At 30.8% G+C, this 20,303-nt stretch overlaps 3 protein-coding genes across 3 annotated transcripts in view; all 3 read left to right on the top strand.

Annotated features, from left to right (window-relative positions):
* The window catches only part of LOC118058536 (DEAD-box ATP-dependent RNA helicase 22), a 15,441-nt gene extending 10,320 nt beyond the window's left edge, over positions 1–5,121 (top strand). Inside the window, exons 3-10 of the mRNA XM_073411037.1 lie at positions 473–819; positions 918–1,190; positions 1,349–1,462; positions 1,551–2,029; positions 2,749–3,076; positions 3,850–4,002; positions 4,335–4,386; positions 4,914–5,121. Coding sequence (XP_073267138.1) covers positions 473–819; positions 918–1,190; positions 1,349–1,462; positions 1,551–2,029; positions 2,749–3,076; positions 3,850–4,002; positions 4,335–4,386; positions 4,914–4,966 — 1,799 coding nt within the window. The 3' untranslated portion in view covers positions 4,967–5,121. The remainder of the gene's footprint in view (positions 1–472; positions 820–917; positions 1,191–1,348; positions 1,463–1,550; positions 2,030–2,748; positions 3,077–3,849; positions 4,003–4,334; positions 4,387–4,913) is intronic.
* Positions 5,122–8,770: 3,649 nt separating this feature from the next.
* Positions 8,771–10,117, top strand: LOC118058548 (non-functional NADPH-dependent codeinone reductase 2). Its single transcript, XM_035071258.2, has 4 exons — positions 8,771–9,099; positions 9,239–9,482; positions 9,591–9,770; positions 9,893–10,117. The coding sequence occupies exons 1-4, from the start codon at positions 8,771–8,773 to the stop codon at positions 10,115–10,117; spliced, it is 978 nt and encodes a 325-aa protein (XP_034927149.2).
* Positions 10,118–17,620: 7,503 nt separating this feature from the next.
* LOC118058549 (two-component response regulator ARR5) lies at positions 17,621–18,984 on the top strand. The gene is made up of 5 exons (XM_035071259.2): positions 17,621–17,908; positions 17,998–18,113; positions 18,192–18,269; positions 18,343–18,413; positions 18,499–18,984. The coding sequence occupies exons 1-5, from the start codon at positions 17,731–17,733 to the stop codon at positions 18,800–18,802; spliced, it is 747 nt and encodes a 248-aa protein (XP_034927150.1). The 5' UTR covers positions 17,621–17,730; the 3' UTR covers positions 18,803–18,984.
* Positions 18,985–20,303: the final 1,319 nt, after the last annotated feature.

Here is a 20,303-nt window from a genome sequence, read left to right as displayed (position 1 = left end):
CATTTTAATATTTTTTTTTTATAAAAAAAAATATTATCTTTAAATTTTTTTATTGTATTTTTTTTGTTATCTAAGTTATTTTGGGAGTTTTCAAGTTAATTGAGTCATATCAAGTCGATCCTATATAATTTTTAAAAAACATCGTTTTTAAAATTTTTTATAGTTAAACTATTTTTTTATTGTTCAATTCTCTTCAAACTTATTAAATAAATTGGATCATTTTAAATTACTCCATACACAATTTTAGTTTTTTTTTTCTTTTTAAAAATAGATGCATGAATAATTTATTAATGTTTTTAAAAAACTTAATTTGATCTAGCATAACGGACAAATAATCTAGTTATATCCAATAAAATATATCATAAAGAATAAATTACAATAGCAAAGGGTTTAGGCTAAAACCCTACCCCATAATCCCCTCTATCATGTCCTCCTTTCTTCTCCAGCCAAAAAACGAAGTCATCATCGTAAGATAAAAGAAAATGCTTCATCATCGCTCTCCTGCTTCAATGCTCCATTCCTCGTATAAAATACTTGCTCCATCATCACTTCCTCCACGACAAACCTAAACCCCTTTCCCAATTAAAGCCCTCCTTTTCATTTCTATCCTCTCCGCTTCGAATCCGCTTGTTTTTCCTCAACCCAAGAGCAATTCGAGGATTCGCCACTGCTGTTGTCGCCGAGACTAAGGCAGCCGAGACGAAGACAACCGAGACCTTCTTTTCCGACCACGCTGTTTCCTGGGCTTCACTTGGTTTGTCTCATCCGCTCTCTCGAGCTCTCTCCAATACTGGCTTTTCAAGACCCTCTCTTGTTCAGGTGTCTCTTTGAAACATCTATGCGTTTCCTTCTTTTCTGTCCTTTTATGTTAATCATGTCTCTATGATAGATAATAATAATCGTTAAATGGTTCTTAGGCTGCGGCTATTCCATCAATACTTTCGGGAAAGGATGTGGTTATTGCAGCGGAGACTGGTAGTGGTAAAACACATTCCTACTTAGTTCCTCTAATTAACAACAGGCTATCTGCTTCTGCTTCTCAACAAGGATTGACTCCAACCCCATCTGGGCTTTCTCTTGTTCTTTGCCCCAATGTGTTGCTATGTGACCAAGTTGTCAGGATGGCTAGTGGTCTTTGTGATGATGATGGCCACCCACTTCTTAAGGTTGCAGCTGTCTGTGGCCGACAGGTAAGTGATCAACTAACTCTTCTTGTTTGATTACAGATGTGCCATGGCTTGTTTTTTTTTTTTTTTGGTTCTCCATGTCTGTGACTTTTTTCAGATTCTATCTCGGGGTTCTTTTAATTATTAAGAGTATTGTGAATATGATGCTGCTTTGACTGCAGGGCTGGCCAGTCAATCAGCCGGATATTATTGTATCAACACCAGCTGCCCTTCTGAATAATATTGATCCGAAAAAACAATCCCGGTCCAGTTTTATTCGTGGTGTAAAATATGTGGTATTTTCCTCGTAACCCATGCTATTTGTCAAAGTTGGTTGGGGAACCTTGTATTTTTAGTTTATTTGTTGTCTGTGATAATTTTTAGGTGTTTGATGAAGCAGACATGCTTCTCTGTGGGGGATTTCAGAATCAAGTTATCCGTCTCATAAACATGCTTCGTTTTGATGAGAAGCAGCTGTCCCGTGCAAATAAATCTGCAGTCGAGGTTCCTCAGGGAATAGGTTCTGATTCTCTAGAGCGTTTCAGCTCAGAGGATGTAGAAGACCAACAAGAATCAGTCTTGGAAGAGGATGAAGAAGACCAACAAGAATCAGTCTCGGAAGAGGATGAGGATTTTGTTGCTGAGTTTGAAGTTGAGGACATAAAAGAGGAAATTGAGCCTGGGTCCGTTGACAGAAAAGACTGGAGGAGGGTGAGAAAAAATTACGAACGCAGTAAGCAGTACATTTTTGTCGCAGCCACCCTACCAGTCAATGGAAAAAAAACTGCTGGAGCCATGCTGAAGCGAATGTTTCCAGATGCAAATTGGATTAGTGGAACCTATCTTCATTGTCACAACCCTAGGTGCCATGTTCAATTGTGCTTGCTAGTTGTCGTTCACATATGTTTATTTTTCTTGTCTACCAGCAACTCATGTGCTATATTGCTGACTTGCTGTCATCCACTGCATGTAAAACAGTTTATTTCGGAATTCATATTGCTGCTCACACCTGCATAACTAACATGGAGAGAAATGATGATATAAATCTATAGCTAAAGTATTATACCAATTTGCAACTCAGGAATTCCCTGCATCAGTTATGATATTGGTTGGTCTCTTGAAAATAGTCGGATCTTAATTTTTCACTGCCATGCAGAATAATGGGTTTTTTATGCGAGTTCCATGTTCACTGGTCCAATATTCCCTGTCCTTGTTGGAAATATGCACCCATGGTTGGTTGGGTTTCGTTGGTCTATCAGAGTTGTCTCCCTGAACTCTTGTTGGCTTGTTGCTTCCTTCATAGGCCTTGCTCGCATTACCTATAATTGGGTTTGGGAAAACTTGTTTTTATCTTGCTGCTTGTCCAAGTAGGAGGCTAGGCCACCTCCTCTCGCAATGACATGGGGCTTCAGAGGCTCTGTCCTGCTGGCAACCTGTAATCGAAAATCTAAATTTTAAGTATATGCACAATTTTTCAAACATGTTCCTGCTACACATGGTGGCGTCATTAATTTGTAGTTTTCACATTTTCTCTCCAGTATGTTGATTTTGTTACCGATTTGTTGTTTCTTTTGCCTTTCAGATTGGAGCGAAAGTGGGTTGAAGTTACAGTTGATACCCAGTTGCATGCACTCATTGAGGCTGTGAAACAAGGATTTAGATCTGACATGTTAGATTATGGGGCTGGTGTGAGTAGAACTATGGTTTTTGCAAACACTGTTGAGGCTGTTGAAGCAGTGGTTAAGATATTGGGTAAAGCAGGAATTGAGTGTTTTCGTTACCACAAGGACAGCTCTCTGGAGGAACGTGCAAAGACATTGGTTGATTTCCGAGAAAAAGGTGGAGTTTTTGTGTGCACTGATGCTGCTGCACGTGGAGTTGACATTCCGGATGTCTCACATGTTATTCAGGTTCTTCTTCCAATCAATTACTTGTTACTTCTTGTATCTATTTCTCACATTTTTATATTGATCACATTCATTATTCTCTTCAAGACTCGTAGGATTGAATAGTTTTCTCAGCCTCAGCAAGGACTTCTACTTTTGTGGCTTTGCAAAAGTTTTTTCAGTCAATATTCAGTGGAAAGTCACATCATTTTAATCAATTTCTCTTTTCTTTTTATCAAAAATGGTCGTCATAGCAGGAAATCCTGGCAATGTTTGGTATTAAAAAAAAACTGAAATAAAATTGTAAACTATAGTGAAAAAACAATCGCAGACATAGAATTAACAAAAGCATACTACTGCCCATGGAAACAAGAGATATTCTCATCTCATTGATAGTATCAAACACAGTGCAACTTACAGGTAGCCATAATGGAAGAATTCGCAACCGTTGGAGTTCTATTGGTGTTTGGATTACGGGAAGGGAGACTGAGATATTCCACAAGATTGAAAATTAAAAAACATGATGCAATTTTTAGGAGATAAGTATCACAGAGAAATATCATTTTCCAGAGTTTCTCTTTATTTTATTTTTTCTTAGGATGTGTCTCCTCTAGTTTTGAGATGATAAAGTTAATTGCCTAACCAGTGGTTAGTTCTCCTATAGAACACCCTGTTACATTTATCAGACATGGCATAAGTTGAATTGAGTTAATCAGATTACAGCTTCATTTGCTTGAAATCACAGCGCATAAGCCATACATTTGAAGCTAACTGTGGTTGTAATTGGTACATTCCAGGCAGACTTTGCCACCTCTGCTGTAGATTTCTTGCATAGAGTTGGTCGCACGGGCCGGGCTGGTCAACATGGACTTGTCACTAGCCTGTATACTGAATCCAACCGGGATCTTGTTGATGCTATTCGTCAAGCAGAGAAACTGGGTCAGCCTGTGGTAATTCTCGAATCATGCACTTCTGGTTCAAGTAGTTACCAGCTTAACCATTCTAATATTCCCCATGCTAAGTTAAAAGCAACAATCTTTTCTTTGCTCACTCCTCCTCCCTCTCTTTTGAGGGATGAGGATGCAACACCCTGCGCTACTGCTCCGCAATAACTTAGTGGTCATTTGCTGATTTAAGTGCAAGTTGCCATTCTGATCCATGAGGAATGCTGATTAATCAACAAAAATCAGTGCTGGAGTCCTAGAGCCTGAATTAATTTCTGTATTTTTTTCTCAGTTGCTTATTTGCATCTTCCTAATTTCATGTTTTTGAATGGCTGCAGGAGACTGCTTTTAGCCGGAAAAGGAGCTTCAGGAACAAACTTAAGAAGAGAGGTAGGTTATTTGTTTATTGCCATTTTATTTTAGCACAAGGGAGGGAACAAACTGAAATTTCTAAATGGGTCTACATTTTGGTACACGGGAAGAAAACATTCAAAACCATGCAAGATTCCCAATCCTCTTATATTTACAGGGAAAGGAGATTGATCCCTTGGTTAACCAAACCATGCCCATAAAAGCTTCCTTGATGAAGCGGAAAATCATTCTGTTATTTTCTTGGTAATTAAAGAGCAACAAACTCAATAGTTTCACCTCTAAATCATAATGACTTCCTTGAAATCCTTCCCCGGATGGAAACGTTGAATCTATTATCCTCTTATGAAAAAACTGTTATTTGCTGAGGTGCTTTCAGAGGTCAAATCTCCAACGGAGCTTGTGATGTAGCAAACCCCCGTTCAATTTTATATTTAACCTGAGAATATTTCCTTGTTATGGATTAATTAACAATGTCCTGTACCAGCTGGTATGGTGCAGTTTGATTGTCATAAAATTTCTAACTGATTGTTATTGTGCTAATTTAGCAGGTTTTAGCAAATTGATAGACAAATCGACTGTTGCATTGACGAGTGCTTAAGGAACTTGGATAAGAAAGAAGCAGATACCCTAATCAGTTTGTTTTTCTTCAATTAGTTACCTTTAATTATCATAATACCCATGTAAATGTATTCTTGCTTGAATTACATTGATTATGTCTCTCACTTTGTCTTAAGCAAACCCTTTCCATGATCAGTTCATTGATTGTATACCATTATCATCGTAGCCTAAATTGCCGACTCGGTGTAAAGTCTACTTGGTGAACAAATTGACAAATTAATCATCTCCTAACCATGATATTTTTTCTAGAAGAATGAAAATCTAAGGGCATGTAACGGCAAGCTTTGCCACGGCATCAAGAAGTTGATGGATCTAGGGTTCTTGGCTTGGAATGCTACCAAGGAAGAAGTTTCTCAATACTTTTGCTGGTTTAGTAACATCGGGTGTATCTGCGTGATTTATGGTGTTTAGGACCAGTCATATTAGTTATTTATTGAGATTCACTTTGAAAAAAGAAAAAATAAGTAAGAGAGATAAATCTTAGATGAAAGTATTTTTTTGTTTTTGTTTTTATGAATCATGGATTTTATTCTCACAAAAATTCAAAAAATAATTAATAAGATATATCTAGTTATTCTTAATATACCATAAAATATTTCTGTATTTGTGATATTTAGTTTTTCTAAAATTATTTTTGTAGCTTTAATTTGAACAATTGTGTCTTTATGGTTTGCTTCGTTAAGCTGTAGATATTACTAGATGGTTGGTATACTGCATTGTAGGTTAGTGTAATTTTATTTTTCATAGTGGAGAAAAAAATCTAAATTATATGGAAATTGATTCAATATGACTTGATTGGCCTTGACAATTCAAAAGCAATCTAGATGATCCATAAACATAGTTTTACTAAAAATAAATATTTAAGATAGATTTTTTTAATAAATATTAAGATAAAAATATTTTGGATCATTTTAGGTTAACCTGTCAATCTGTATACTTAGTCATGGAATTATGATAATCCTATAAAAAAAAATCAAAATAAATTATGAAACTCAATTTTCAATAAACTTAATATTGAAAAATAAAACTGAAAAAAAAATTAATAAAAAAATGACCCAAAAAAATGACTTAAGTCAATTTAGATTAACTTGATAAATTTGCAATCTTGATCATGAGATCATGATAAACACAATAGAAAGCAAATTAAAAAAAAAAAATGAAGCTCAATTCTTAATTTATCTAGTGTTGAAAGATGAAATTAAAAAAAAACTAATTAAAAAAAACAGAAAAAATAACTCAAGTCAACCAAGATTAACTTACCATTCTTGTAACCAAATTCATGAGATGAGGATAATCTTATAGTGTGCATATCAAAAAAAATTATGAGTCTTAATTCTTAATTAATTTAATATTAAAGATAAAATTAAAAATAAATTTAATTAAAAACAAATACTCTAGTCAATTAAATTAACCCATGTGAAAATTGTATAGTAAAATTTCCTCTAGTTTTTTGTTAATATATATATATATATATATATATATATATATATATATATATAAAACTCAATTTTATATTATTTTGAACTTTTAACGATATGAAGGTACTTTCCAAATTTCTATTGCTTCTAATTTTATTAAAAAAAACTGAAAAAAATAAAAAAAAATTAGTAAAATGTTTTGGCTATTTTTTATTTATATACATACGAAAAATTTTCAAATATTTACTTTGTTTTAGGAAGCTGAAAGGCGATTAAAAACTATTGGTATTTTTTATGCTGTATTTGTTAATATTTTTTTATGCATTCCTCAAAAGTTTTATAAAAAAACAAATTGAAAATCATAGCTATAAGAAAAAAACATATTTACTTTGTCAATTGTGTTTCATAAATAAATCCATGGTTTTTATCTTCATTTAGACCATCTTTTAATTTACAAGACTCAAATCATCACAATAGTATTTACTAATTAGTTTGCGATAAGAGAAATTAATCAAATTTTATTTATTTTTTTACTTTTAAAAATAAAATAGAAAATTTGGGTAGCGTTAAAAGTTGTGAAAAGGAAATCCCAAGTGTATCATATTAAGTTGTAAAATTCCTCAATTGGGTATGTTTGGTGGAGATTTTGGAAAATTCTAATTTCTTTGGTTTTCTCTATTTTTTTCTCTATTATTATTATTATTATTTGATTAGTTTCTTTGATCTTCATAAGATTCTTGAAAATCTTTGTTCCCTTCAAATAAAATTTGAGATAAACTAAAAATGATTTTTCTTTTTTAATTTTAGCTTAAAACCCATCTTTATAATTGTATTAAATGCTTATTTAAAAATTTAATTGTTTTTAACTCATTTATTCCTTTTAGATCCACCCATCCTTATCTTATATAAAAAGTTTCGAACTTACTTTAATCTAAGAATTAATTTATCCTTCCTCAATGTTTTTCCACTGCTACCATTAATTTAAGATTTTATATAACTTCTTTCATCAATTTTTTTTTTTGTATTTAAAGTTTTTTCTTTTAATTATAAAACCCTTTTAAGAGTGTGTTTGGTATTGCGGTAGCTGTTGTGGTTGTGGTTTGAAAAAAATATTTTATAAAAAGTACTTTTAGTTGAGGTTGGTTTGAAAAAATAGGTGTTTGGTTAAAACTGTGGTTGAAATTGAGGTTGAAGAAAAAGTAGTTTAATGTGTTTGGTTAAGAATGCTTTTGAAATTGAGGTTATAAAATAATTTTAAAATATATATATTAATATTGATGATTTTAAATTTAAATATTGTAGAATTAATTACTCCTATTACATCATGAAATAAATAATACTTTATATAAAATATTATTTATAATTCCATTACGTACAAAATTCATCTGATAAGAACTATAAAATATATTCATCTGAAAAGAAGAGATAATAAAAAAAATACATTCATGGGATCAAAGAATTTGGCATTAAAGCCCCGATTGACATTGTAATCTAACCGTGTTTTTGAAAAAAAGTTATTTTTAACTTCAAATTAATTTTTTTTTGGTATTTTTAAATTGTTTTATTGTGTTAATATCAAAAATAAATTTTTAAAAATTAAAAAAAAAATATTGAAAGAAATATTTTAATAAACAACATTTATCATACTTCCAAGTAGAACTTAAGTACTATATCAAAACTCCAACAGTCTCTCTTTTTTCATGTTAAAAATCATGCAATCTAGTATGGACTCATATTATTAAATTTAGTTTTGCCTAATAAGTTGATCTAGAATCTATCCAAGGTTGGGTTTTAAGAAAACCAGTTAAGAGTTGATTTGGTAAAACTTGAACGGCTTGAAAATCATGAAAATTTAATTTGGCTTTTGATTTTTTTAAAATAATATTATTTTAATAATATATATATATATTACTTTTATTTATCCAGATTAATTTACCCAACCTCTTATCTTGGCCTTAATCCATGTTATGGGTGAAACAAATTTTAAGGCTGTACCCAAAAGAAGTTAGAAGAAGGCCTCCTAATTTTGCCAGAATGAATGGCATTACTATCATCTCGGAAACTACCACAAAAATAAAATCGGTGGCATCAGCAGCTTCACACACCAGTCAACCAAACCTAGATTTCATCTTAACCGCATGGTTCTATGCTCCTATGCATGATTTTTGGGATCATTGAGTGGTTTATTATGAGATTAATTGTAGAGTATTAGACAAATAAGCTTGCATGCGAAAAAATCGACAAAAAGATTTCTTAACCAGAGTTTGATATGCCTTTCTTGAAGGCTTAAACAGAAGCTGAAATTAACTTGTGATTGTTAAATTTAACATTTGAGATAACCTAGATCGCGTGTATCTGTTGCAGAGATGGATAACGAATCGGTGAGAATTCCAGAAGTCGTTCTAGTTAGTTCCGATGGCCGAAGCATGCCGGTGTTGGGGATGGGCACCTCAGCTTCTCCACTAGAGGGATCTGACGAAACAAAAACAGCCATTCTTCAAGCAATCGAGATTGGTCACAGACACTTCGATACAGCCACGTTATACCTAACAGAGGAGCCACTTGGAGAAGCAATTTCTGAAGCCTTATCTCGCGGGCTGATCAGATCACGAGATGAGCTCTTCATCACCTCGAAGCTATGGTGCAGTGATGCTCATGGTGATCTTGTCCTCCCAGCCCTCAAGAAGAGTCTACGGTATAACAATATTCGTTTTTACTAATCAGGCATATTGATTAAAAGCCAGGATTATCAACTTTGTCGTAAGCAAATCTTGATGCTTATCCTATGATGTTCCTCCTGATGATCAATTAATTTACGCCATGCATGCATGCAGGAATCTTCAGCTGGAATACCTTGATCTTTATCTAATTCATTGGCCTGTGAGCTCGAGATCAGGGACCTATGAGTTCCCTATAAACAAAGGAGACCTTTTACCTATGGATTTCAAATCCGTATGGGAAGCTATGCAAGAATGTCAAGATCTAGGTCTCACGAAATCCATTGGTGTCAGCAATTTCTCTTGTAAAAAGCTTTCAGACATCCTTGCCTTTGCAAAGATCCCTCCGGCAGTTAATCAAGTAAGTCTGCAATATGACTTTTGGCTCTATCATTAACCATCACTCCCTTGATTTCAAGAAATGAAATATATATGTATTAAAAGTGAAAATGTGGGAACTAATTGAAAGGTAGAGATCAATCCATTATGGCAACAAAAGAAGCTGAGGGAATTCTGCGAGGCCAAAGGAATCGTTTTGACAGCTTATGCTCCATTGGGAACCAGAGGAACCATTTGGGGAAGCAACAGGGTTATGGAGAATGAAGTACTGAGAGAGATTGCAACTGCTAAAGGAAAGAGTGTTGCTCAGGTATGTTCATACTCTTTTCTTGACATTAAACACTTGTACTCGTACAATTACATTTGGATGGATGAACACACATGCACGCGCACACAAGATCATAGGACTGAATTCATGGATTTTAAAAACAGGTGTGCCTCAGGTGGGCGTTTGAGCAAGGGGTCTGTGTGGTGCTGAAGAGTTTCAACAAAGGAAGGATGAAGGAGAACCTTGAGATACTCAACTGGACATTGAGCGAGGAAGAATCCAGGATGATCGGTGACATACCCCAAAGCAGAGGATGTCGCGGAGAAGATTACATCTCAGAAAAGGGGCCTATCAAGACAATTGAGGAGCTTTGGGATGGAGAAATTTGATTTAGTTTTTAGATCCTTAGGTACAAACAAAAACTTAACGTCTCCTGTTCATCTTTGTCGCACTCTTCCATTTCTGCCAGTATCATGAAGGAATAAATTACCCTCGTCCAAACCCCAAACTAAACATAACGGTTAAAAGGGAATAATTAAAAAGTGGTGTAATATATACAGAGAGAAAGTTATTGAAACTTACAGGAAGCTGGGAAAGCAATAACACATTACTTCTCCTGCTGGTTTTGCTTCTAATCTACAAATTGTTAGGTCCAAAAAGATTTATTCTCTTACAATCCCTACCGTGACGCATCATTTTATCCCTAACTCGAGCAAACCACGACTCGATTCCGAGGCAATTAAGAGCCTCAGGCCAGGGTCTCCCCTGAAAGCTATAACTCGTCTCGGACCGAATTCTACAGTAAATCAATGCCACATGCAAACCCTCAGCCAGTGCCTCCTATCCTTTCCATCCATCACGGGGTCCGTAGTCCGTGCAACAAAACAATGGAAAGAAAGCTCAACAGACATCAAATTTCCCATGCCAAATCTTCCAACATGTTGCTACAGTACTTGAAAATATTCAAGATATTCTTAGAGCATTTGAAGGAGATCAGACTAAAGAAAAAAGAAACCCTAGGTTGAGAGTTCTTTCTCATCCTATAAATATTAATCCAGCAAGCAGAACGGATCCAAACCAACGAGATTGACATGGGGGAGGAGTTTGCTGCAATAAGACTGCAGAGTGTTCAGATGCAATTAAGAGTGAGCTGCTATCGACAAATTAAAACAAGAATATGGAGTGGCATACTGATGTGTCCGAATTTCTTTTATAGAAGGAGACATTAAAAACAATGAATCCAGCGTAAAGTAATAATGTCTTTGTTTTACTAGAATAATGCTCACGGAGTAGGAAAGAGCAAGCTGAGCTTACATGCATGCTCTACAACTGTTGTTTGAAGGCCTGTCTTTGAAGCTTCAAAGATGACGGACAGCAACAAATTTGAAGCACCTAAGTTAAACTGAAACTAGAAACGAACGGCTCTATGGTGTTATACACAGGCAACTCCATCGGAGACCAAGAATCTGGCGAACAGGAGCTGACCGTCCTCATTACTGCACCAGCTTGGCAGACGTGTTAATTCGGTTGCTTTCAAAAATCTAAAGAATGCATGCATCGCGAACTTTTCAAGAGTAATGATCCACGCCATTTAATAAAGTGGAAGTTAAATCTTATTGTTTCTGCTATCAATAAATTAAAGAATGCCATAAAGATCTTTGGTTGCAGTTTCAAAGAATAGCTCCCGAACAAGATGAAGCAACTTCTCGATGAGATTAATTGTAGAAGTTTTGCAGTAGTGGACAGCATATATAAATAAACACAATTAATTGTTTTCCACCCATGAATTAATTCATAACATTAGCCATTTCACCAGATTTGCTGTTGGCTTCAAACACAACCATAGTAATTAAGATGATAGGTTTATCTGGGATTAATCCCACAAATAATTGAAGAAATAAGCACAAGAAGTCAAGAACAGTACCTCATTCCCTAGCTAGCCGTTTATTTAAAGCTTCATTTCACATATTCGCAGCATGTGCTGGCTCCACACGAGTCCACATAGAAATGCTTTTGCTGTTCTAAACTAAAGCTATATTATTATGCCTTTAATATTATAGTATATCATTTAGCCGTCCCTCCCTCCTTCCATTATCGTCTAATCTTTGGGTGGGTGAAAAATGTGTCTTTTCCTGCTCGGTAAAGACAGGAAGGACAGAGGCACCTATGATTTTGCTGAACAGGAAAGATGCCCCATATCATATCCAGGTTTAGGGGAATAAGAGATTCCAGAATTAAAAACATCATTCGCACGGCCATTGATCCTTTTCAAGCTTAAAGTTCTTGAAAGATGAATTTAGCTGTCCAACTTTCATACTAGTCTTCGATTCTCCATGAACCCTCATCATGATCAAATCCAATCCATACAGTTAATTCAGTTGGTCGGCCATATCTTGTGTGTGTGTGTGTGTGTGTGTGTGTGTGTGTGTATGCGCTACAAAGAAGCCATGCCCATCTTGGCAACAGAAAAGGACTTCATCAATGGTGTAAGAGGAGAGACATTGGACGGTGACGACCTTGCAGATGTTCTGATAACCATTTAAAAGTAAATGGAGACAGGTTAATTTGTGGGTCCTGATGCGCCCGTTAGAGATCCGGTTTGACTAAAGTAAATTTGCCACTTTATTTACTTAGATCTCTTTGTACTAAGCTTTTGGTTTCTTTAGATTTGCCTTTCACGATTATCAAGTCAACCACTTCTTGGAACAGGTTGATTTTTTTTTTTTTTGGTTTAGTTTTTATTTATAAAAATAATTATATTAAAATTTTTAAAAATATATATATAAAAATTAAAATTAGTTTCAACTACTGATTTTGATTTGATTTAATTAAGTTATTTTAATCGTTTTTAATTTAATTTAATTCAGTTCGATTTGATTGGAGTTTGATTTTATTATTTTGATATTAAAAATCTTTTTTGCTCACCCCTTTATTTCAATTTACTGTCAAATTGTGTCAAGCATTTATTGAATACGGATGAATGTTGGATACTACCTTTATACGTATGGTATACATAGAGATGTAAGAAAAAATAAGTTTTGATACATTTTGAACATCATGAAAACAAGCAAAAAGATATAGCAAGGTATAATGATATTGTTAAAGATATTATTTTGATTGATATAATTTTATTTTATTTTTTGATTTAGTAAGTTATTTAGTGATAAAAATTTAAAATTAAAGGATTTGTTCCTTTTATGATCCCAGGTTAAAGTCTTATGGTTGTTAATATTGATAGCATCATAGGCTTACCTGATCGTTAACTTTAGAACCTGAAAAAATTAGTTGAGATGCACGCAAATTGATTTAAATATTCTATATAAATAAAAAAAAATTATTTTTTTATATATTATACTCGTTGTATTTGAAGAATTAGAATAGTGAGTGGTTTACGAATTCTATACCCATAAAAGATGCTTATGACCCAAATTATAAAGTTTGTATATAAAAATATTAATTATTTAAATTATTTTATAAATAGCTTAAAACATTTTTAATATTACATGTATCGAATCCATGCGCCTAATTCATCAATTGATGTTGGTTCAAAAGAATTAGAAAAAAATATTATCACAGAAAACAAAGAAAATCATTTTTAGGATATATGCACGTAGCATATTCCACATTCTAAATGTATGTTAAATTTTTAAAATATTATATAGTTGTACATGATTCCATGATTTTATTAGTAAAAGGTTCAATTAAAAAAACAATAAGGATGTAAATGATATATAATTTAAATATTATACCACCACGAACTTTTAAATAATTTAAGAGGCTTTTAGTAAAGAATGATCTAGAATGGAAACATCTTGTCTTTTTTCTTTCTAGTTTTACTTATTAACAAAAAATTATTAAATGTACAAAATTATTAAGTATCTTATGTGTTAATAAATACGGTTTAAACACTTTAAAATTTCATGAATTAGCAAATAGTTAACTTGTTTGTTTTGACACTTTAAAAATATTTTAAAAAAAAATTAATTTTTTTTATTTCAAAGTAATATATTTTTTTGGTGTTTTTAAGTCATTTTAATGTATTGATATCAAAAATAATTTTTTAAAAATAAAATAAAAATATTATTTTAATATATTTTTAAATAAAAAACATTTTAAAAAATAACCATAACTACCCTTCCAAACAATCTTAAAGTAATTACTGCATTTGTTTATAGATTGCTGCCATAAACGTCGTCAACCTCTTGTTGAAAAAAAAATTAGGTTATTGCATGCACATCTTAAATTTTCTTTATCTTTTTTTTACCTAAAAAACTGTTAGTTTTTAATGTGTCATGTTAAGTGTGTGTTTAGTAGTGAAAGGTATTTTTACAAAAATATTTTTTAATAAAAAATATATAATTTTTTTTATATTTTTAACATCAACACATTAAAAATATAAAATATATCTAAAAAAATTAATTTGAAATCATTTCAAACAAAAACATTTTAAAAATAGACTAAAATGCTTTAGGAAGGGTTGGGAATATGGTGCAAACCGTGTTCCATTAATTTTCATTTTTTTATTTAAAATTAATATTTTTTTTGGTATTTTTATATTGTTTTGATATGCTGATATCAAAAATTATTTTTAAAAAATAAAAAAATATATTATTTTAATACATTTCCGAGTAAAATCATTTTGAAAAAAGAATCACAACCACACTCCCAAAAGTTAAAAAAAAAAAAAACTAGTGTAAGCTTGCTTGACAATGTGATTATAGTTGCTTTTCAAATAACTTTTCGTGTCAAAATACATGTCAATGATTTTTTTTAAAAAAAAAATTATTTTTAACATCAGCATATCAAACTAATTTAAAAACGCTAAAATCATATTAATTTGAAGTTAATAAAAAAAAATTCAGATTTTTTTCAAAAATATTTTTAAAACACAAAAACAAATAGGTGTGTATGATGAAAAGTGTTTTCTAAAAGTTTTTTTAATTAAAAATATATTAGAATAATATTTTTAATATTTTTAATATTAATATATTAAAAAAATAATTTAAACCACAAAATAGAACAAGAAATGATAAGCTATGTAATGATACAAACAGTAGGAAAAAAAAATATCAAACAATCTTTTTTGAGAAGATAATTCAAGCCACATTGAGATTTGAAGTATATTTACAATAACGGTGCAACTAGAATTTTATAAAATTTTAAATTTTTATTTAAATTAATATTTTTATTTTTTTTTATCATTTTCACATATTAATAATAACAATAAATTTTTAAAAATATTAATTCAATAAAATTTTAAATAAAAAAAAACTCTAAAAAAACAAACAAACTTACTTACCACACATGCTTGGATTTTTTTTGGGATTGAGGTTCAACTTGTTTTTGGAAAAAATTCAAATTTTTTTTTTTGTTAAAATTGAGTGCGGTTTGTATTTTTTAAAATCGTTTTGATATGCTGATATCAAAAATGATTTTTAAAAAATAAAAAAATATTATTAACATATTTTTCGGTACGAAAAATTATTTAAAAAGCAACCACTACCACACTCTCAAACAGCCTTTAGCGCAGTTGTGGTGGTGTGTGAAAGATTTGAAAACGCAGGAAAAGTCCAAGCATGAAAAAGGTAGTATGGGCCCACCACTAGATCTCTTTGGGACTCCAGAATCTCCTCGTTCTCACTCTTGTCGCGTCTGCTGCTGGCAAAATAAATTCACGATGTTTTGTCTCCATAATTTCACATCACTCCTACTCATGCTCCGTTCACCATTGTTCCGTGACAAGGACAACATTCAAGTTATAGATTTTTCTAAAATATTTTTAATGTGTTGGTATAAAAATTAAAAATAAAAAATATTTGTATAAAAATATTTTACGTTATATTAGAAAACATATGCTAAAAATCACTCGTTGCATCTTGATTATTATTTTTTATTTACTTACATCACCAATTAAGTTTCACATTTAAGATTGTCTAAAAGTTCAAGATTATTATGTTACTTAACCAATTTATAAATAATCAAATCAAATTAACTATTTTTTACCATGCTTGATTAAATTAATTAAATTTTATTAAATGAATATTTTATATCTTATATAATTCAATTAAAAATTCAAATTACATTTGTATTTCAAATTTTTTAAGTTGAACACATAGTATTTTTTTTAAATAGATTTTTATTTAAAAACATATTAAAATTATTTTTTTATGTTTTTTTAAGTTTTAATTTAAAATATTATTGTTTAATAAAAAAAAAAATATATTAAACAACTTTTTATAATAACTACATTACGTATTCTAATAAGTTCAACAAAACTCAATGATTAATGATTTGGGAAGGCTGATTAGCTTGTTCGGTGGTTATGGTTACTTATTAAATAATTTTTCATATTAAAATGTATGTTAATGATTTTTTTTATTTTTTAAAAATTATTTTTAATATCAACACATCAAAATAATTTGAAAACATTAAAAACATATTAATTTGAAGTTAATAAAAAAATATAAAAAATTTAAATTTTTTTAAAAATACTTTTAAAATACAGAAACAAATAATTATTAATTTTTTTATGGTGTTGATTAAGAATCCGTAATGATCATTTCTTTACATGGAGATAAGGGTTTTTCATGCGTGTTAAAGATTATAGTATATATATATTTTTTTATTTTAAAAATATATTAAAATAATATTTTTTATTTTTTAAATTAATTTTTAATATAGATAAAATCAAAATCAAAATTTAAACTAAAAAAACAATTCAAATGCACAGTATACTTGCAAAAACTCATTCAATATGACGCATCTGTAAACATGACCAATATCTCACGATACGAATATATAGGGTTAGCTTTCATGCTGATTTGGAGATCTCACCTAAGGGGATTTCAGAATTTGAGCTTTGTCAAGGAGGGAGAGAAATTAAAGATTGAAAGGGATACACACTAAAACGTCAGTTGACAAAATTTGTTAGAGGGAGAAACTAAAGATTTGATTTTGAGAGAAATAGAAAGAGATAAAGAGAAATAAGAATAAAAAAACAAAGAGACAACCCATTGAAAGAGACAGGTAGGCATCACAGACATACATAATAATTTATTTATTTATTAATATACTGTTAGAAGGAAATACTGACTTTATATAAAAATTAATTGGATAAAGTACACTAATCCGAATATAGATAATATAATTGATTTTTATTTATTTGTACGGTGATAGACGAAAATAATGAGATTATTTTATTTAAAGCAATGTTTAGTTATTGTTAGGAAAGATAGTGAAGACATGAAGAATATATCTCTCTTGAATTGAAATTTTTTATAATAATGAGTGATGTTTTATTAATTATATTTTTAGATTTTTTTTTAAAATAAATGAACATATGAACAAAACAAGATTGACCCGTCATTCAAGAAATTAATGATCTAGTTTGATACATGTTTTAATAAAAAAATATAAAAGAAACTAATATGAGTTAACTCGAGATTTAATTAATTCTAAAAAAACCAGTTAAAATCTATTAATTTTTTTTAACTAATATTATTTTTAATTTTTTTATAAAATAAAAAAATAAATCAATTCAAATAAACTCATATAACAACCTACTATTTATCCAGTTAAATTCATGTATAGGTTTAAAAACTATAAGTGATACAATATTTATAGACCTTCCTTAAAATAGTTATGTTGACTTCTTTTCTTTTCTTTTTTTTAGAATAAATATATAATAATAATTAATAAAACATTATTAGTTATTTTTCAGCACAATTATATCATACTTTAACAATACAGATTCATCTCTAAAACATAATAAATTTTTATTCCTTAAACATATTTTTATTTTTTAAGAACCAATCTTTCAATTCTAAATTTCTAACCTCATGCAACATAAAAACCACAATATATATATATATATAGCAGTGTTGGGACCTTTGTCAATTATGCCATTACCACAAGCAGGGCAGAGCATATACAAAAAGCAAAGGGCACGAGACGTTTAGAGCCCTGTTTCTGCATCCTCTCTCCTCTCGAAGGAAAATCGGGTATGGGTTCTAACAGTATTGTTTCAAATCGTTGGATGTCAGAGAAGATGAACTGCCTCGATCTCTCACCCAATTCTAACTCAGATAATGAAGAGGAAGAAGTTCATGTACTGGCAGTGGATGATAGTCTTATTGACCGCAAAGTCATCGAGCGTTTGCTCAAAATTTCTTCTTGTAAAGGTAAACTTTGTCCGTGTCTTTGATTCGATTACGAGTGATTAAGTATTCTTAATTTGAGGTTGAAGTTTTGGTTTGGATTTTGTTCGCAGTGACAGCGGTGGACAGTGGATGGGGAGCTCTAAAACTGCTTGGATTGTTAGACGACGACGAAGAAGACAAGAGCAGCTCCTCCTCCTCCTCCTCCTCCTCATCTGCTGGTTTTGAGGTCAGTGAAAGAATAACATATCATATCAATTATTTTGAGTTCTTATTTATTTATTTCCTGATTAATTTTATTTCTCAGGGGTTGAAGGTGGATCTAATAATTACTGACTACTGCATGCCTGGAATGACAGGATATGAGTTGCTCAAGAAAATCAAGGTGGGTCTTTACTATTTTAATTTTTTGAATTAAATAAAGCAAAAAATGTTGATAAATCTTGTGTATTGAGCAGGAATCATCTAGTTTCAGAGAAATACCGGTTGTGATTATGTCATCGGAGAACGTGATGGCTCGAATCGACCGGTGTGATATTTCATTATTCAATCAATTCTTCAGTGCATGGTTTTTAAAATATTTTTCTCTATACTAAAATTTGGAATAAAAACAGATGTTTGGAGGAAGGAGCTGAGGAGTTCATAGCGAAACCAGTGAAATTGTCAGACGTTAAACGACTGAGAGATTACTACATGGCAACCAGAGAGATCAGATCAGTTCAAAGCAGCGTCAATGTTAACAAGAGAAAATTACAGGAGAGTTTTGATGTATCTACATCTTCATCGCCATCCTCTATCTCACCGTCTCCTTCGCCTTCCTCTGCGTCTCCACCATCACTGTTCTCATCATCAGCGCCGTGTTCTCCCTCGTCTTTAGATTCTCCGACTAGACGGATCAAAATGACGAGCTTCGATTAGGTCCTCACCGTAATACCCATATTGTAATTCGACCTCCGATCAGACAATGCTGGCAATTCTCCGTCGATTTTTACGGTTTTTGTTGCTAATACACCTCCCCTTTTTATTCTTTCGGTTCTTTTTACTCCTGTGGTCCCTGTTTTTTTCCATTAATTTATGTGAGAATTGATAATATCGGACGAGCCTCAAGATGTGTTCTTGGATTTCTATGAAATACTACAAAGATATATCATATTATATAATAATAAAGGGGAATGGAATTGAAAAGAGGAGTTTTGTTGAAGCAATTGGCATGGTGGATATTGATATGGTAAATATGTTGCTCAGAACTTATTATAAGGTTGTGTTTTAATTTGAATTGGGTTTGATGTTGACATGTGATTCGAATCTTATTTTAAATAAAAATAATAGATGGTTTGGTTGAATTGAGTTGATAACTCCTTGATGGACTTGATGATGATATGGTTGAATTTTAATTTGAATTGGATTTTGATATTCATCCAATTGATGTCAAGTAAGTTTTAAATAAAATATAAAAATAAAAGAATTGGATGGATTAATTTAGAATGATTTCATAGTTCAAAAGCACGAGTTTTTTGAGTGATTTTATAAGAGTTTATTTTCTATTTGAAGATTTATTTATTTTTGTAATATCATATTAAAATCATAAAAAAAATACTAATTTAATATTTTTTTTTAAAAAAATACTTTGAAAACACATCAAAACTTTAATGACGATAATGTTAAAAAGATTTTGACAAAACGAATTTAATAATAAAAAGAACGATCATAAAAAATAATTAGAGTGAGTCATACGAGCAGTCTAAAGACAAGTGAACCCTTGACACCTTTGAATAAATTTGTTCACATCGTTTATCAATTGTGATCTTCATTGTTGTTGTTGGATCCTCTTGTCAAGATTTTTCTAGCAGTATTGGTTTAGTCATCAAAGTTTCAGTGTCTTTCAAAGTTTTTTTTTTCCTTCTCTCTCTTCATGAATTACAAAGAGGAGAGAAAAAAAAAAAAAACAGAAAAAATAATGATACAATCAGTATCGTTGCAAACATCTTGATGAAATGAATTCAATGATACTAAATAAAGTCATAAATGATGACTTGGTTGAATTTTAATTTGAATTGGTTTTGATATTGATTTGTGATGTAAAATAATTTTTAAATAAAATATAAAAATAATGAACTTGGATGGATTAATTTAAATTAATTTCATTGTTCAATAGCACAAGTTTTTTTTTTCCTTAAATAATACTAGCCTTTTGAGCTTTATTTCATGAGTGATTTTTTAAGATTGTATTTTTTGTTTGAAGATTTATTAAAATAATTTTTTTAAATATTATTATATTAAAATCATTAAAATATACTAATTTAATATTTATTCAAGATGAATATATATTTTTAAAAAATATCCAAATACATGGTATCACACTTCCAATCAGGATCTAAGAGTTTTTTTTTGGTTTCTAGTACAGTAAAAAAATATATAT

Source organism: Populus alba, chromosome 8 (assembly GCF_005239225.2).
Source record: "Populus alba chromosome 8, ASM523922v2, whole genome shotgun sequence".
Classification (NCBI taxonomy): Eukaryota; Viridiplantae; Streptophyta; class Magnoliopsida; order Malpighiales; family Salicaceae; genus Populus; species Populus alba.
The sequence above is the reverse complement of the archived record's forward strand: the minus strand, read 5'-3'. Positions and strand labels throughout refer to the sequence as shown.

What these genes read in the sequence shown, in the direction of transcription:
- LOC118058548 (XM_035071258.2), top strand. Translation starts at nt 8,771, where the DNA reads ATGGATAACGAATCGGTGAGAATTCCAGAAGTCGTTCTAGTTAGTTCC. An exon ending in GCCCTCAAGAAGAGTCTACG is followed by an intron (nt 9,100 to 9,238) that starts GTATAACAATAT and finishes GCATGCATGCAG; the next exon opens with GAATCTTCAGCTGGAATACC. An exon ending in TCCCTCCGGCAGTTAATCAA is followed by an intron (nt 9,483 to 9,590) that starts GTAAGTCTGCAA and finishes ACTAATTGAAAG; the next exon opens with GTAGAGATCAATCCATTATG.
- LOC118058549 (XM_035071259.2), top strand. Translation starts at nt 17,731, where the DNA reads ATGGGTTCTAACAGTATTGTTTCAAATCGTTGGATGTCAGAGAAGATG. An exon ending in CAAAATTTCTTCTTGTAAAG is followed by an intron (nt 17,909 to 17,997) that starts GTAAACTTTGTC and finishes TTTTGTTCGCAG; the next exon opens with TGACAGCGGTGGACAGTGGA. An exon ending in GTGATGGCTCGAATCGACCG is followed by an intron (nt 18,414 to 18,498) that starts GTGTGATATTTC and finishes GAATAAAAACAG; the next exon opens with ATGTTTGGAGGAAGGAGCTG.